At 34.9% G+C, this 18,528-nt stretch overlaps 1 protein-coding gene across 1 annotated transcript in view; it reads left to right on the forward strand.

Annotated features, from left to right (window-relative positions):
* Positions 1 to 18,528, forward strand: part of ERC2 (ELKS/RAB6-interacting/CAST family member 2) — a 366,168-nt gene that overhangs the window by 44,280 nt on the left and 303,360 nt on the right. Inside the window, exon 2 of the mRNA XM_009880932.1 lies at positions 13,529 to 13,945. Within this exon, the coding sequence (XP_009879234.1) occupies positions 13,529 to 13,945 (417 nt within the window). The remainder of the gene's footprint in view (positions 1 to 13,528; positions 13,946 to 18,528) is intronic.

Below are 18,528 nucleotides of genomic sequence, written 5' to 3' on the forward strand. Positions count from 1 at the left end.
GGATGAAATGTCTTTCCAGATGGCCATCTTGCTTTGTGATATGTCTTTTTCTCTGTTGGATCTAACTGAACACTGTTTTGATTTGAGCTACTGAAATCTTTATATTGATTTTTGTTTTTTTTTTCTTAACTGTAGCAGAACACAGTTCTAAAGCTCCTTTTCAAATTGTTTCAATGGGAAATGATTATGTATTATGGTTAATCAACTCACAGTATTATTCCCACTGGAGAAAAAAATTGGAAGCTGAAGAGTGCTCTTTTATGTATTTTGCCAGATTATAGCAGGGAGAGGTTGAAATTGGAACTTGATTTATCGCTTTTTTTTTCTGGCTTACTAAAAGTTGTGCTTGAAATTGTCATGTGAATAACTTACATTCCTATGATTTTTCTAGTGGCTGCATTGAAAGAATATAGTTAGAAAGTTTCAAAATGAAAAGGTGGAGAGGATAAGAAGGTCATACAAAATGTTAAGATGCCCCGCTCCCACAGCTTTCAGTGATGCTATGTATTTGTCTCTTATGTCAATGAAGATTTCCTGTATAGAAACTTAAAGCACCTGTTTCACATGTAAATGAGACACGTATGTTTGCAATGCAGTACTGAGATTTTGTCTAGTCTGCTATTTTTCCTATTCTGTGTCTTCCAATGTAGTGTAAAATAATTACTGGAGTCTCTTTTTGAGAAATTGACAAGCTATATCACACTGTTATATTTGCTCATATTGTTTCTTAGATACGATATGCAAAATATTAACTTCTACAGTATGTGGCATATTAAGGTCTCCTGAGAAACAAATGCATGCCGTGTATTACGGAAATAGTTGTTTTAATATTTCTAATGTAATTCACTTACCGACAATGGCAACCATCTCTATTTCATTCTGTTATGACCTTATTGTTGGAAACACTATTTGGACACCTATATAGTTTTCTTTTATGTGTGTTTTTCTTTGATAGCTTCAGCAGAACCTGTATGATGTCCACAGAAATTCATGTCCTCAGATTTTATTTTATTTTTTTTCAATGAAAGAAGTGGGATGTTTCTTTCTTTGGAGGCAAACTGCAAAATAGGGAAACAGAACCCAGTTCATGTGACTTTTATCTGGGAAGATTAGTTTTATTTTTATTTTTTTCAAGGTAATAGTGAGCTTTCTGCCAGAAGCCCCTAAACTATATAGCAAAAGATCAAGCAGATAAAGGGAGGGACTGAAGATGAAAGACAGGCTTTTCAGTGTTTTAAATATGACCTTGTTTACTCTCAATGCTCTTCTTTTGTAAGTAACTTCTTGACTCAGTGCCTGAAAAAGAGTTCCTTTAATGTAGCTAGACATCAGTTTTTGAGAAATAAGAAAGTAACAAGCCTTTTTAGCATCCAAGGTTTTTTGCCGTGCTATTATTTTGACTGAATCAGCAAGCTGAACAACACACTCCACTGTCCAAAAAGAGAGAGGAAGTTACTTGCCAAATTTTTTTTTTGGCCTATCAGGCTTTTTTAAAGCTGGCAATCAGAAACAATGAATTCTTAACTTCCTGTTCTTCATTAACTAAGTTTGCACAGTGGTTCATACTGAACTGGTGTTACCGAATATAATCTCATGGATATACCAGGAAGAAGGCAAATAAAACTTCCCAGATGTTCAAACAGGTACATTTCAGTTGTATGTGACCACAGAAACAGGAATAGAGCTCAGCTCCATATGACGAATGCAAATCGTAATTCACATGCAATCTTGCTTTTTAAATATTCACAGTATATGCTTTTGGTCTTTGTTTCTGGGCCCACTGTGATTGTTGCTAAACCTAATTTCTTCTCAAGCCCCAAAGCATTGAAGAATGTCGATCCTATGGCATTTTACTACTGTCTAAAAAAACAATTATGGAATTCCTAGAGAAAGAAAATTGCACTCCAGTAGATCAGTAATCTATGCTGGAATATGACAGGGCAGTGTTCAATCTGTTGCTGGTCCGTTGAGGACATAGTATGTGATTTCACTATGAGGAGATCTCTGCATTCTTTCCTTTAAAAAAAAACACAAAACAACGCCACAAAACCAAAACACACCCCTGCTCTCTGCCAACATTTGATTAGTCAATTTCTGTATTGATAGCGTAAAATTGTAACTGATTTTATGGAATAAAAACAATTTAAAACTTGTATTTATGGTGAGACTGGGACAAATAATATTTTAATAATTTTTCAGATGCTTTAGTTATATGTTGGCAGGTTTGAATGGGGAATGGTCAGTGGCCTTTCTTATTGAAAGTTCAATTTGTACCTCTGCTTCTTTGCTTGTTGGTTTGACAAGACTGATATCAGGGAAGAATCTCTTCATATCCCCTTCTTATGCGGTATAATTTCCGGTGCCTGGAGGAGTCCATCTCTTTATTGCTAATCTTTTCTGAATAAGAAGTAGGAAACTGATATGGTGCAGTTAATATCATTTCATGGTAGCTATCCTATATTGGCAGTTACTGTAATTTCAGTGCATAGAATATTTAGTGTAGAAAGTGCCCATGGAAACTCTGAAGGTATTGAGTTTTATCTCTTTTCTTAAACGTTAGTCAGTCAGAAGTGGTGTTTTTGCAGTAGCCCTGTCATTCATAGGTGAAGGCTGTTGATCTTACTGCTCTTTATTGGAGGGTAAAGTTGAAATAGTTCAGAACATCTATTCTGAGCTACTGCAGAGGTATTCAAAATCCCAGTATGTTCAGGACCTATTACTGTTTAGAACTTGAGCCCTAGCATCAAGGTCAACTGAAGCATTAGAGTACTATTCAAAGGAAGGGTTTAAGGCTCTGAGAAGTTCAATTTTTTTAATGGCAACCATAAAAGATGCTAGATCATTCTATGTAAATAAATTTTGGTTTTACTTATAAAAAGATAGCCACAAATATTTTAAATACCAGTATTCTTGAAAATTCTGTGAATGTTTGCTCACTTGGTCTCAGTTATTTGTCTGTTAGCATTTCAGAAGCCTTAAACAGGAATTCTATCAAATAGCTGAATCTGTAATTTCCCGTTGATGTCCTCAATTATACATGATCTTAATTCAACAATTTTCTGGATTGTCATTTATGCTCTGAGTATCTTCCTTTGATATTTTTGTGGTGGAATAGTAATGTAGTATTGTCTTTTTGCATCTTTAATGTACAGTTTTATATTGCAAAAAAGTCATTCTCTAAGATGTATAATTTTGCTCAAATAATTTGTTGGAAGTTACTCAACATTTTCATTTAGGGAATGATTTAATGGATACAGTTGTAATTGTTTGGCATGGCTCAAAAACAAGTGACTGACCTAAATGAAATTTTCTAATTAAGGAACAGGGCAAGGCCTTTCTGAGACAGACTGCATGCACTGGCCATTCAAAGGCATGCAGATGAGAGCCGATTAATGCCTAATACTGCAAAGTGGTAAAATACCATGAAAGCATACTGCTTGTTTTCATAGGTGAAAATGTTAGAATGGAAAAACTAGAAATAAATTACCTTAAAGGATAATAAGAATAATTTTAGTAGTGACTTTGAATGAGACACATGAAATGGACCAGATATAAATAAAACCATTAAGGCCACACTTGTTTGATCTTGCTGGTCGAAAAAAGTAGATTTCTTTTGACTCTTAAACAGGACATGAGGCAGAGGTGCTGACCCACTTATAATCATTAATGAACCATATGTACTTTTCATAATAAGAGGTGTGTTAAAATTTAATATATTGGCTAAATTCCATGTGATTTACTAACTTACTCTGGGTATGGCATTTTTGATGTTCTGGGCATTAAATACATAATAACTCACTAATTATAACCATAAGAAAAGAAGAACATAATACTAATGGATAAAAAGCTTGACATTAAACATCACACTGCTGTAAAAAAAAGTCTGTTTTGTTCATGGAAACTTGAACTTGTTAGAAATTGGGGAGGAATTTTTTTTTTTCTTAATTTCCTCCATTTTTTGGTTAAAATAAAATGGAAACAAAATTTCAATCAGTTCTAAATACAGTGCAATGTTTTGTTAATGGACAACAGTTTGCTCATTGAGTTTTAAGAAAGTTTTATTTTCCACAAAGTTTTAAGAGCTTTGTGTGTGTCTGCAAGTACCTTCTCCAAATAGAACATATTTAAAATACTTGATAATTTACTGCAAATTGTTACCTTCTGAAAGCAAGTGGTTATTACTTCAGAGGTGTAGTTATGATGTTGAGTTAAATCTTTTTGATAGGAAAGTTTTAAGAGCAAAGGTGGCAATCCCAAAACCAAGGGCTTTCAGAAGTACCAGCCAATGCATCAGCAGCAATGCAAACTTACCGTTCCCTTTAGATAAAACGCTGGGGAGATAACTGGAAATCAACTATTTTATGAGCAAAAGAGAGCTAGGAATGATGCGTTGTTTTGCTTTTTGGTTTTGTTTTCATCTTGTATCTCTATTAACAGTGGGGTTTGGGGGTGGGGTTGTTGGGGGGTGGAATTTTCTTTGTTCTTTGGAAAAGGACTTGAATGCTTTTGCACTTCCCTAGACTTCTGCTGTGATGATGTGAAGCTGTGGGGATTCTGTTCTGTAACTGCAGTTACTCCTGGGATTAGCTGTAGGATTGAGATTCTGCTCATCTTTGATAATTGGTTGGCAGTCAGAATACAAATCTAAAGGATTGGTTATGTGGAGCCTAGGCCATGTGAGAAATCTTGTGTGGGGAGGGTAAAGATTTATAGTCCCAAACGGTCTGAAAGCTTCTTTAGAGAACCTTAAGTGCTTCAGTCCTCAAAAAGAGCAGAAATGATTTATCCTGGCAAGAAAAGAGCATCAGAGAAACTGTAGTTTAAAATATAATCTGCTATAATAAAAAATAATCTGCTTTTCTTAAGATAACATTGATTTCCAGGCCTTGTTAAAATGTATTTTGTTTTTTCCTCCTGGTAAGTTGTGATAAGTAATCTTGAAACAGATTCTTCCAGATGTGTTCAGATTGGTCAAAATCTGTGTTACAGGTGATTTTCAGTCAACTAAAATACTATTTAATGATTCTGGCATCACTCAGCCTTAAAAAAATCCTAGCAGCATTTTTTCCAAAGGGAAGAGGAGAAAAAAGGAGACCACAGTCTTGTCATAACAGCATGATTGGACTATTTAAAAGTTGTAATAGTATCAGTAACGATCACCCAAATACAAAATCTTGCATTTTGCTATGATACTGATGACTTACACGTCTTAAAGCTTTTTTTTAGTAACTAAAGAACTTGATGTGGGCATTTTTGTGAGCAGGTATCTTTGCAGATTACTCCTCTTAAGGCATTGTTTGACTTAATGCATTTCTAAAAGTTCCTTCCTCTTGGCCTTCTGGTTCTTATGATTACAGGCTACAAGATTTAGCCCATGAGTATTAAAGTGATTTTTATCAATTGGAGAAAACATATGGGTTAATTCAAATTTTCTATGTTAAAGGAATTGATGAAGAAGGTTGTACTGAATTTTTGCTTTTGAGATACTGGCTACTTTATGCAAGGTATGCTCTAATTGAATTCCTGTTGGTAAATGTGGTCTAAGGTAAAATGTACTGTGTCTCCACAGAAATAAGACCGTGTTCTGACTTTGGTTAAAACTGGTTGACAAATATCAGAAAGCCTCCATTGAATAAATAATTCAACAACTACTATTCAGCTAGGTTTCTTCAGAGAAAAAACCGCACAATTGCAGTATTGCATTTTAGAGGCAAGGTAAATTTGAAAGACCTGAAATGAGGTCACACACCACAGAAAGCATTTGCTATACTGGAGAAATGTAGTGGAAGAAAGAAGGAAAGGATTATAAGGAGAGAGATTTCAGACATACAGTTAATTTCTTCTACTCCAAAATACTCCAAATTAACAAATGAACCTCAGTGCTTTAGAGATGGATTTGTGGTACTGAATTTATCTATTATGAAGAAATATTGTTTGATAGAATGAGAAACTATATCTGTGATAGCAGGGCAAGTGGCAAAGCAATGGAAATAAATGAAAAATGACATCTCTCAGCCCAGAGCAAACCAGGGAATCGGGAAAGAAATATATTTACAGATTGTGCCTTAAGAATTAGGTGCAAAACTAATATGAAACTTGCAATGCTAAAATGTTTTAGCCTACAGTTACCCCCCAGTTATAAGTGGAGGTGCGTTTTTGTACAGTGACCTCAGGTTTTTAGGCAATACTTTCTTTCCATTCTTACTTGTCTTTCACCAAAATATTTGTGCGAGATGACCCAGAGAAGCTGACTGAATAGTAATGAAGTCTGATAGTTCAGATTAAATATAATGTCTGTATTAAGGAATGTGGATTTAAATGTGCATGACAAGGTTCCTTATTTAACGTGCAAAGCAAGGTACTAAGGGCAAACTTTATGGAATTTGACAGGGCACCAAATTTAAAAGCGTAAGGAAAGAAAAACAAAGGAAAGTCAGTAACCAAGAATACTCCCTTTTTAAGTACATGGTTCTACCAGAAAATGGTGTTATGCAGAGGTTGTCTCACATCTGGTGCACCTCCAGAATTTTTAATGCTGAAAATGCATTGTGTGTGTGGTCTGAATCTCCTATGATTCCTCACAAATTACATCTGTCTTCTCCTTTCATCTCTTTCTGTCAGTCCTGTCTTACTCAAGCAAAATTTTTGCCAACTGACCCAGTGTTGTTGTTTGGATGCCAGAATTTTAAATTATATTAGACAGATGAGCAAATGCATGTGAGAATCCATTTCTTAATTTATGCCAATGAAGAAAACATCTCCAATTCCCTTTTTTGTTTTCTCTTACAGAAGAAAATAAAGATTTGCATGTTTGTCCTTAACAATGTTTAGTTATAAATATTTGCAAGTCTAATGCTCATACTTGTTTCAGTAGTATAACTAAAGTTAACATGCGAATTGGTTTAGGTGAAGTTCATAAGAAAACTTTAATTAGTTTGTCACCTTTCACTGGTAGAGTTTCATACAGTGAAGAATGAAAGTGAAGCAATGGAAGATTATAGAATAAATAACGAAGCTTGATTTTAGAAAATTAAAGTATAGTTGATAGTGTAATTTGCTGTTATACTTGTCCAATGTATTCAGTTATAGTTGTAGCTTTCTGCGGTGTACAGTTACACAGTAGGATTCTTTTTCTACAGTATTCTATGTCATCATATATTTGCCACTGTCAAGAGACTAGACTATATCAACTGATCCAGCCCGGTATATTCTATATTTATGTCTCAAGACACAGGGCATTTTAGTTCATACATTTTAGTCCTTCCACTGCGTGCACCATAGAGATAATGGGATTGTATATGGTGGCATATTAAGATATCCCATACCATCAAGAAGTTAGCTGCAGAGACTGCTTAAACCAATCTTCCGTAGTTTGAAGAATAAATTCAGAAAAATACTGTGTTAGATCATACCTGCTGTAATATCATAAATGACTGACAAAATCCTTTGTAACTTTTATGTGCATTGCTAAAAGGAAAAAAAGAAAGAGCATACTGAAATCTTCGGTTTGGTTTGATTCCCAGCTCTTCTGTAAGTCCTTGTCATGAATCCATCCTGATGCGCTCCTATGTATTCCCATACTGCCAGCTGCTTGGTGTAAGGTAAGGCAGTTCAGCCTCACCTCACATCCCACCCTGCACTGTGTGGATATCTGTTGCCTGGACTTGCTCTCTTTCCTGGACTCTGATTATTCCTTCTAAACTTGCAGGGTTTTGCTGTCAGTTGGGTTTTACTTTCTCAGATTGTTTGACCATCATATTATATGGAAGTTCTGGCATTGAGAGGACAGAGACTGTTATCACAGTAGTCATTACTTCTCAATTGTTGTAAAGTCAGGTAAGAGAGTCCCAGAAGACAAAGCTAATACATTTTGTCCTTGTGTTTGAAGTGGGAAAGAAAAAGGAGAATCAGGAGCTAAAAATGGAGCTGTGAGAGATAGGAACTAGGAGTCAATAAAAAGACAGTGGGGGGTGAAAGGGAGGATTGAAGCATTAGGTGGGGGAACAACACTCAAGTCTGGTAAAGTAGCTATTAGTTCTTTTGGATAAAGCACCAAAGTAACAAATCATCTTGGATGGCTGCAGAAATATTTGTTTCAAATCTACTGGACGATCTTGCCATCACCACCAGTCATAATGCTGTACTGAGTTATTTAGAGCAGAAACTATCAAAGCACATACTTTGAATCCTTCAGCAGCTCTGGTACCCAAAATTTGAGTGATTCATGTCTGAGGAATTAACTTGTTAGATTATCACTGTATTACAGAAGACTACTAAAAATTGTGTACGTGATGGATATATATTTCAAAGTCCATCACTTGATGATAGCATAACACCACTTTCTGCCACCAAATCCTTCACGTTGGCTTTCCCAGCCAAGACAGCCCTAGCTATAATTTCTTTCTTTCTTGACCTTACATGAGGTTTTTTTCACTTCTTTCTGTGTTAGTAGCAGGCTATTTTTTTGTGACAGTAGACTGGATTCTTCAGCCTGGTATTTGCTTTTGATGCCTGGGTAATGGTGCTAAATACAAGAAGCTGTGTACTTCTGTAGGTGGACTAACAATTTTAAATTGGTGAGTCTCCCTGAGGTTTCCTTTTTCTCCACTGTTCACTATATATCTAAGAATTTGGGGTGCTCTGAAAGTGCTTATGCAGTCTGGTCCAAGGCATGCTGTTGCAGGACAGTTCTCTGCAGACAATTCCTTTGGCAATAGCCAGTTGGCACAGATTAGAGGAACTTCCTTGGGTAGAACATGAATTGGAATGTAGGAAGGGCCATTAATTCATCTTCCTGTCATAGTTTTGTTTCAATTTGTGGGGACAAATTTTGAAAACCCGCACTATGCTTAATTCAGTGAAAGTTTAATGGAACTTCCTGTGCAGTTCCATGGATTGCATCTTGGAGTCGGGCTATAGAGAAGGAAAGAAAAAGTTTTGGGAGAACTATTTATACGTTACCAAGAGATTGGCATGGAAATATTTCTGGTCAACTGGTCTGTAGAAATTATGAAAAATATGATAAACCTTGCATTTTTTTTAAAGTAAGTTCTTTGTCTATGTAATGACAGCAGCGTGACAGATACTCACAGCACTCCTACATTCCTCCCCCACTGCAATTAATTATACAGTTTCTTTCCACCCTCACAACATTTGTTCTTTCCTTTCTTAGCTAGCTGCAGATACAGAAATCTGTGCCAGCACAAGTCTAAATCTGGTCCATCCTGTTCAAAGAGAGATCTAAGTCTTGAAGGTGTACAAAAATGGATTCTCTTATGTCAAAGTAGCAGTAGTCTGCCACAGTTGAGGCTGTTAGTTTTGACATAATTACTGAGAAGCAGCCACAACTACTGTTGTGCTCAGTGACAAACATGGTTATGGGTAGAACCTGAGAACCGTATACATAGGTTGTCTGGTTTATCTTACCAGAATTGCTGTTTGAGTTCTGACTTATTATTATTTGTGTGTGGATCCAACAATTTTGGCTTTTACAGCTTGTATTCAGAATGGCTGTATATTAACCTGTATGTAGTTTGCTTTTTTTTTTGTCTTACAACATTTTAAATATTTTAGAAATTAGTTTCTCTTTGCTTAGCTAAAGTCTCATAGGCATATAGGCATTTGGTGTACAGTGACTGCTTGACTTTGGGAAAACATTTATTTGTAAATAGTTTTTAGCATAAAGTAGTAAATATTGTCTAATGTAACATTAGGAGGACATATCAAATCATTATTCAGATCAGAGAAAACAATTCTTTTGACTATTTCTAGACTACTGGTAGTTGTTGAATATTGCTGTTGCATAGCAGTGAAACAATTTTGGAATGTGGAGGACTTAGTTTACTGTTGTTATGCAAAGTAAACTTTATATGTGCATTATTTCAGCCAGTCATTGTTTTGCAGTATGTATAGATATGAGCTTCATTCTTCGAAAGAATGCCCCGAGACGAAACTCTGACTGATAACTGATGTGGACACCAACCTGAAAATTAATGAATTAAATGGGAAATTTCTTTGTTTAATGTTGAATGATTTTTTTTTTTTTATCAAAAGGAAACATTTCACTTAAAAATTCTGACTCCATTTAAAAAAAGAAGACAATTTAAAATCAAAACAAGCATGAAAATGTTTTAAAGTTTGAACTTCTAATTTGAAAAACAAGAAAGAAAATATTTCTTGAATTCTTTTGAGAGGTGCTGTTTGCCAAGCTTGATGCAAATTTATGAATAGTTTAAATGGATACAAATCAATTTTTCCATAATTACCCATTTGAAAATTTTCAATAAGCTCTAAGCCAGACTTCATTCCATAATGGGAAAGACAAGTAAAGATGTGTCAGGTCAGTTATATAATTCCAAGTCCAAAGTCCTAAAAAATGAAACTGTTTCCCTAAATTATAAGATTGAGTGAAAAATTTTTTATAAATATTCTTTTTTATTTGATTGTGATATTTTTATTCTTTGTCACATTTGCAGCACTCACGGTTTCCTTTGAAGCCTTTGAATAAAAATGTATTTTTGTAAATGGAAGCTGAGAGTCTCGTGCATAATTGCTTTCTGTCAGAAACTGGGATTTAAGTGCATGTCCCCACCCCACCCCCAACCAGTAACAACAAAACCTGAACAGAAAAAAAAATGTTCCTTGAGCTTCAGTATAGAAACTTGTATTATGAGTTCTTAAATACTTACCAGTCATGTCACTGAAACAAACTATTGAGTGTAATTTTAAAGTATCTTCCAACATCATCACCTAAGCTAAAATGTTCTCAAAGATGAGAATGGAGATATTCCAATATATTCTTTGAGATGTCTGCCATAATTTTTCCAATAATTTGCATTTTTTTAAAAAAAGCGAAATGTTACTTTTACCTGCTCCCTTGCCTTTTCCATCTCAATGGTCATATATTGAAGAATGTAATGTAACGTGAAATTGGTTTCTGGTTTTCTTATTCCTTTTCTTTTTAATACTCTTAAACCAGGATTTCATCCATAGTTCTGCTCTTATGTTAGTGAAGAAAAATAATATTTTTTTTGTAGAAAGGAAACTTGCAAACTCTTTAGTAAAAACAGAATTACTTTTAATTCAGTAATTTCAAGTATCTGTTCTCCAACTTTCAGTGTTACAAAGCTACAGAGGATTAGAGAATACAATAAGTCTGTGTTGTCTAATGCCAAGATGTCATTTAGTTTGGAATACACCAGTTTGGCAAAACCACTGTATTGTCTGGTTGAGGTAATCTACAAAAATTATGTCCCTATGACTTAACACAGTGAAAAAGCCCTTAACAAGAAATACTTTTGATTCTGTTTACTTTGCAGCATCTGTCCCTATTTGTCATTGCCTTCCTTTGTCTTTGTTAATTCGCTCCTTCCTGATAATCACTGAATATAATTTCTGTACTATTTGAAAATTTGATTTGGATTTATGCACTGAATTTCTGTGCTAAAACTGTCAATCTGGGGGTCATAAATACTCAGTACATTAGTATATTTAAAGTGGGACGATTGCTACATCTAGAGGAGGTCTAAATTTATTGTGAGCTTTTAAGTTTAGATAAATAATTAAAAAGATGACGAGATTAAGAAAAGGTAAGAATTACCATTGAATAAAAGCAGAGCTGTAAATGGGTAACCTACATTTATGTGCTCTTAACTGAGTGTACGCCTAATAAGATGCAAATATTAAGGAACTGAGATCCAGACGTTTATTAAAAAAGTGCTATTTAATGATAGAACAGATTCAAAGTGTCTAACTAAAGAATTCCACCACGGGCAATACTTTATTCCATTTGAAATAACTGATAAAGGACATGATTTCAAAAGGTTATTTTCTTAAGGTTTTGCGTTTTTCATGTAGTTTAAATTATTGATACAAACTGACAGCTTTCGATGTTTGTGTGCTAAATGGGAATGTAGTATCAAATCATAGAATCATTTAGGTTGGAAAAAACCTATAAGATCAAGTCCAACCATAAACCTAACACTGCCAAGTCCTCCAAATGAAATGAAGAAGCCTCCCATACTAATTTCATGTGTTAGTGAAATATGTGGTTGTGTGGTGTTTTTTGGGTGGGATTTTGTGGGTTTGGGTTTGGTTGGTGGCTTTTTTTTTTTTGTGGTGGGGTGTTTGTTGGATGTGGGTGTGTTTTGAGGTTTTTTTTGGTCTGTTTTTGTTTTGTTGGTTGTTTGGGTTTTTTGTTTTGTTTTTAGAATATGGAGTTGCAGAATATCCATTAATGCAAAAAAGTCTGGTGCCGTGCATTTAAGTCATCTAATTCCTGCATTTAAAAGTCTTCTAATACAGACCATGTGGCTACTCAGGAATTAGTATTTCTATAAATTCAATATGCTGTGTAGGCAGGAAAAAATAAGAAGAAAAAATATAATCTAACATGAACATAAGAAACCATAGTAATTTAAGGATAACTATCTATGTTCCAATCTTAGCATGGTGAAAAACCTTTTTGATTTTCGTGTTGAATATGGAGTGCAAGGATTACCTCTTGAACAGAGAAAGACTCCTGTACTCAGATTTAGAACAAGTATTTCAGGACAAGTTACTGTGTTTTGAAAAACCTTGAAGTGTAGAAGAACAGTGTAAGGTAAAATAGGAATGTTATTATTCACTGTGGGATTAATTCTTTCTAATATGTTTTTCTTTGTTACATCTATTAAGTAAAGTCTGTCCATAGTTCAGGTTTGTATACTTGAGTACTGTGAAGTTGTTGGTGCCTTTCTGTATAACTCAATAAATTTTTTTCTGTTGAAGGTACTTTTTGTTGAATTCAGTTCTTTCTGTTGAATCTCCTTTGCTTGCATCTGACCTTTATTTATGTTGATTTTGCTTCATTTTTTCATTTACCATGCTGTTCAGTTTTTGGATGCCAGGAGAACAAAGGTTTGTCCACTATTTGCAGTCAATTTATTTTTCAAAATTTGGTATTGCTTACTGTGTTTTTTTGTTTGCTTGTTAGAGATACAGTAATCCTGTTTAGTAAACATGTTCATAGCTTTAGTTGCCAAAAGAAAAAAACAAAACCAACCAGCCCCAACTCAGCCCCTCCCCAAAGCCCCCTTCAATTATAGTGAGTGCTTTGATTGACTTTATAAACAACAGTACTATTGAGAACCGTGAAGGGCAGAATTACCTTTAGTCTCTGAAGTAATTTAGAAAACATGGAATACTGAGTCTTTCAGCTTTATGGGTACCTATTGACTGTTATTAATGGATGTGTCACTGCCTAGTGTTTGGGTTTGTTGGTTTGCCTTTCTTTGCTATTTATTTTTACTGTAGCTGAAACTATTTTGTGTGTTGTCTTTCTTTTTTTTTTCCTAGAAGCACTTGAAAGATATCATAAAAATATTGTCACATGCATTTGCTATTTTATAAGGTCATTTTATATACTTTCATCATTGATTCTAATGAATTTTTGTAACAGTGTACAACAAAAGTTTAATCAAAGACTAGTCCTACGTTCAGGTCCTAAATTGATTTATTATTTTTTCTTTCTTTCTTTTCTTTATTACAGCATCTGCAAATGACAATCCAGGCACTTCAAGATGAGCTTAGAACCCAGAGAGACCTTAACCATCTTCTACAGCAAGAAAGTGGAAACCGGGGGGCTGAGCATTTTACCATTGAGCTCACAGAGGAGAATTTTCGAAGACTTCAAGCAGAACACGATAGACAAGCTAAAGAGCTCTTCCTGTTGAGAAAAACGCTAGAAGAAATGGAGCTTAGGATTGAAACACAAAAGCAAACACTAAATGCCAGAGATGAATCAATAAAAAAGCTTCTGGAAATGTTGCAAAGTAAAGGTTTGCCATCTAAAGGAATGGAAGATGACAATGAGAGAACTCGAAGGATGGCAGAGGCTGAATCTCAGGTTAATCATTTAGAAGTGATTTTAGATCAGAAGGAGAAGGAAAACATGCATCTTAGAGAGGTAAGAAAAAACTTTTATTCATTTAAAAGATATTGTCAAAGTACTTGCTGCAGTTTTAGAAATATACTTTAGAGTATCTAAGTGTTCTTTTTCTGCTCTCATTTTTTAATAAAAATAATAAAATGCATTTGGTTTAGATCTGTAATAAATACACAACAGGGCTATATGATATTTGAAAGCAAGTATAAGAAATTATGGAAGAAAAGTAATTATATTTGGGGCTTACTGTCTGCTGCTTTGCATAGTTTCTGTATTGTTTGTATTTTGACAAATTAGTGTTTGGCAAATGAATACTAGAACTACTGAAGAGAGAAGTAACACTTTCCATTGCTATAAAGTAGTCATGAGTGCATGCTACTTTTGTGTTTGATTTTTACCCCTTGTTTTTGAAATTAGTATTTAAAATGTTTTGCCTTCCATATAAACAAAGGCATTTGTGCCTATGTGCATTTCTGATGTATTTTCATGTCTGGTGCCCCAACTTTCTGAGTAAATATATCACATAATGTTGCACATTAAAACACTGGGGTGATGGCTGCCCTGTACCTTGATAGATCCTTCATTTGGTGCCAAGCCCACCTGCACCAGCTGCCCCCATCACTTGTGGATGCATTTTGGGAACTGGATTTGGGATGATTTAATTGGTACAATTGAAAGAAAATCTGGGCTGGTGTCAAGCCCATCTGCCCCTCTACATCCCAGCAGCCCATCACCATTATTATGTTACTGGTGTCAGGCAAACAAGACGGTGTGAGTCTTCCTCAGAAAGATCCTGTTGCTTCCTGCTAAGAAGGGTGAGAATTGCAGGGAGATTGAGTACACAGTAAGAGGAATTGTGAGGAACAGGTGGGTTTCCATAGAAACAGTGTAGTCTTATTGACTTCTAGTCTAGTGTAAACATCAATTTGCCTGACAGATAAAAGCATGCATAAAATTAGTTTAAGAACATAAAAAACTGTTATTGGCTCCTGTATATCACTAAACATGCTAGAGATTAAGAACAGCTATGTACATCTACAGAATGTTGTCAAAATATTATCTTTGCTATGGGCAAATTCTTTTATATTTAGTTTATGGCTACTTTAGTTTTCTTTTTTCTTTTTTTTTTATTGGTCTTCTCTAACCTAGAATATTAAAGACTTCAGTGGTATCTGGGGCCCATCTGAAACTTGGAAACTGGAAAATTTGCAAGGCACAATGATACATTTCAGTAAAGTTTTCTTGTGAAGGTGTGGATCCTGAATCTTTTCACAGGCAGAATTTTAATTACAAAGTGATGCCACCCATTCTGAAAGTCAATGGATCCTGAAAGAAGTTGCATAAGGGATTAATGATACTGAGTTTGTGATGAGGGAGGATTGTGGGAGAAGTTCTATAAAGGCTTTGGGTAAAGTCTATCTCTCTGGCTCTCTTCCTGTTGCACATGGTATTTATGGTTTTGATTTTTTTTAAGTTTGTTTTTTTTCCTGCATATTTGAAGTTTGCTGTAGGGACCTTAGAAGTATGATGTGTAGGATGTATGAACCCTTTAGAAACTAAATGTTTAGTACGTTGCCTGCTTTTTTTTTTTTTTTTTTCCCCAGTAATCTGGCTTTGATTGTTCAAGTGGGCTCTTGGAAAATATTCTGAGGTTCAAATTTTGTGTCTTGCTGTCTTGTTATGGGAAGTTGTCTGCATGCTTGGAGAAAGTATCAGATATGCTGTACAGTTTTATCTATTTGTTAAAAGTCCAAATGGATCAACTTCATATGTAGCTTGGTAAATCCTTGTTATTCTGCAGTGCTCTGCTGTCACTGCATGTAGTCTTCATCCTGCACAATAGAGTCTTCCGACATGATAAAACAGGAATTACTGTGTTGAATCTTCTGCAGTATTCTCTTCAGTGGATTGATTTTTTTTTTTTTTTTTTTAAACTAGTGAGTGTAAGTCTTCATCCTAAATGTGTAAATGACCTTGTAGAGTTACTGGATTATTATTTTTTTTTCTTGAGAATGCTTTGTAAGTAAACTGGAACTTGGATACATTTTTAATTAATTCCATCCATTAATTATTTAGTATTCACTCAAATTTCTATATCTTTAACAAAATAGTTGCCATTTTAGAACTTCATCTAAAATATTCTGCTCTCTGTATTTTTACGGGTTGAAGTATTATGCTCATGTTGGATATATTTCTGAGAAACTGGTATGTTGTCATGTGTAACATACCGTTTGATCAAATCCTGAATACTTGTTTCTGTTTTTTAATTAGTTTTGCTATTTGAATTTCTGCCACTGCGCTTGAAACAAGTTAAGGAAGATAAATTTCTCTGCAGCAGCAAATTAAGTTATTCGATGATCAGATTTTTTTAGTGTGTCAATTTACCCTTAGAATGATAGATTCTGCTGTAGTCTCCAGCGGAGACAGTGCTACCTATGGGGGGAAAAAAGGCTGAACATAGTGGAAATGAGGTTGAATGTGGAAAAAATAAGTGAAGACTACTGATTTTCTACAGCCTCAACACTACCTTAAAAAGCATAAATAGATGGACTTCTCATAAGCTATGCTGTTGGTCTTTAGTTTAATCTGAAGTTTTTTGGTTCTTGAGATCTAATTGTGTACCATCTTGTTACCTTTTAAATCCTAGCTGGAGAAAGGCCAAGTCTTTTGTGCATTTTGCTGAGCTTTTGAACACGTTTTCCCCTAGCGCAACTGTATCTCTCTACCTTATGTCGTTCATTTTTTAGGGCTTTAAAATAGTGCCAAAGCTGGAATCTGTCTTGTCTCCTGTTCATTCACAGTCTTTTAGATCTCTCAATGTTGTCGAATAGGAAGCTAATGGATGAGAAGCAGAATAAATTGATTTTCTTATTAATGATCACTGGTAGGTGGAATTTTGACCAAACCAGAGAACTAAACTAACATGCTGTGGGAGAAACTGAAGCAACTGGTTGTGAAACATTGGCAATTAAGAGGACCCTCTTCTACACACCCATGTCTCCAATGGCTGTCAATTCTGTCTCCTTGACCTGTACCCCCCTGAGCACTGATCAGACTAGGAATCGTATAGTGTGGGATATATTCTTTGTTACTCCAGAGCTGATTTTATCTAGCTAGTGATTCTATCAAAGTTAACTTGACTAGGCAGAGAGAAGTAACTTTTTGTGTTGTTCTTCAGTCTCTACACTTTGTCAATTATGAACTGTTTCTTGTATTCATTTTCTACCCATTTCATGTAAGCATGCACGTTACCGTAAAATGAATATCCTACTATTTGGATTCAAAATAATTTGCCACATATTCAAGAATCATGTAAAAATTTCTCTTTCTTAATCTATTGTTTCTTTTTTTCCTGTGAATAGCCACAGCAGAATTTCATAACATAGCTGCCTTTGAAGATGTGGAATTTCTCCCGGCCTTAGATTATATTTCTTAGAGAAGGTACAGGGAAGAGACATGAAAATAGCTAGTGTACCAGAGGTATAAGAATAACTCCGAAAAATAAAACAACCCATTTTTTTCTTTGTTTTCCTGTTTGTAGCAGATTTGGACTGACTTTGGCATGTTAATTACCTGGCCCTCAAACGTTGCGCATTTATGCGGTGCTCAGTCTACTGCATCTTTAAACTTTGTTTCCCAGAGGTGAACTTGTGATGATAGGTTTACTCAAGTTTTGTGTTTGAAGGTTTTAGGAATGGCAAATTTGAGTCTTATTACACAGGAGGAGGAGGACACTTCAGCTGAAGTTGGAATCCTGCTCTTTTACTGGAATAGAAAAGAATATCAGTGTTGGTAAGGTTCATTAAAATGTTGAGAAATCAGCTATGCAAAAAGTGGGATTAGATTTCTTTCTAAGGATTAAGGAATTTAAAATCTAGGCAATAAGCTTTCACAAAGATAGCTAGATTCCCAGCTTTGCAATAGTTATAACAAAGTTTCCTTAGTTGCTGATTCACAAAGCAAGAAAGAACAAATAAAACTGAGTAGCGAAAAGTGTGAGCATTTGTTTCTGCTTCAGTTTGAGATGCAGCATATTGAGGAGAGAACGTTGAGCTTTTTTTCCATGGTTTCTGAGAACTGCCCAGTTTGCACTCAGTTTTCCATCACTGAGTTAGACTGAATCCTGTGTCTGTAACTAACTAACCTCACTCAAATATTTTTGTTAATGTTTTTCAAAGGTAGCTGAATTTTATTGATATTTTCTGAGACGAAATAATACAGCATTTGCTCTGATAAGGAAACAACGTATCCTGTATAGAACAAAGTGGTCTTTGTAAATACACACATGTAAGAAACAGGACGTTCTTGGGCTGGGTAGTCTCCCTGTAAGCATGTTAACAGTTCAAAATCTGTCTTGAAGCCATAATGTCGTACCATGGCATTCTTCATGTTCAGAGTTAAATATCATGAAGATCACTAAATATACATTCCTGTCAGAAAACACAAGGTGCCTGGCTTAAAGTTCTTAAATTGGTTGTCACATGTCTCTTCTACAATTTTAAATAAACATTTTTTTCTCTATAACTTTGGGAGAACTGTGGGTAATGTGGGGATTTTATCATGTGGAAATCTAGCACAGATGTTTGGTATTACTCTTTTTAAAC

This window comes from Charadrius vociferus, unplaced genomic scaffold (genome assembly GCF_000708025.1).
Source record: "Charadrius vociferus isolate BGI_N301 unplaced genomic scaffold, ASM70802v2 scaffold63, whole genome shotgun sequence".
Taxonomy (NCBI): Eukaryota; Metazoa; Chordata; class Aves; order Charadriiformes; family Charadriidae; genus Charadrius; species Charadrius vociferus.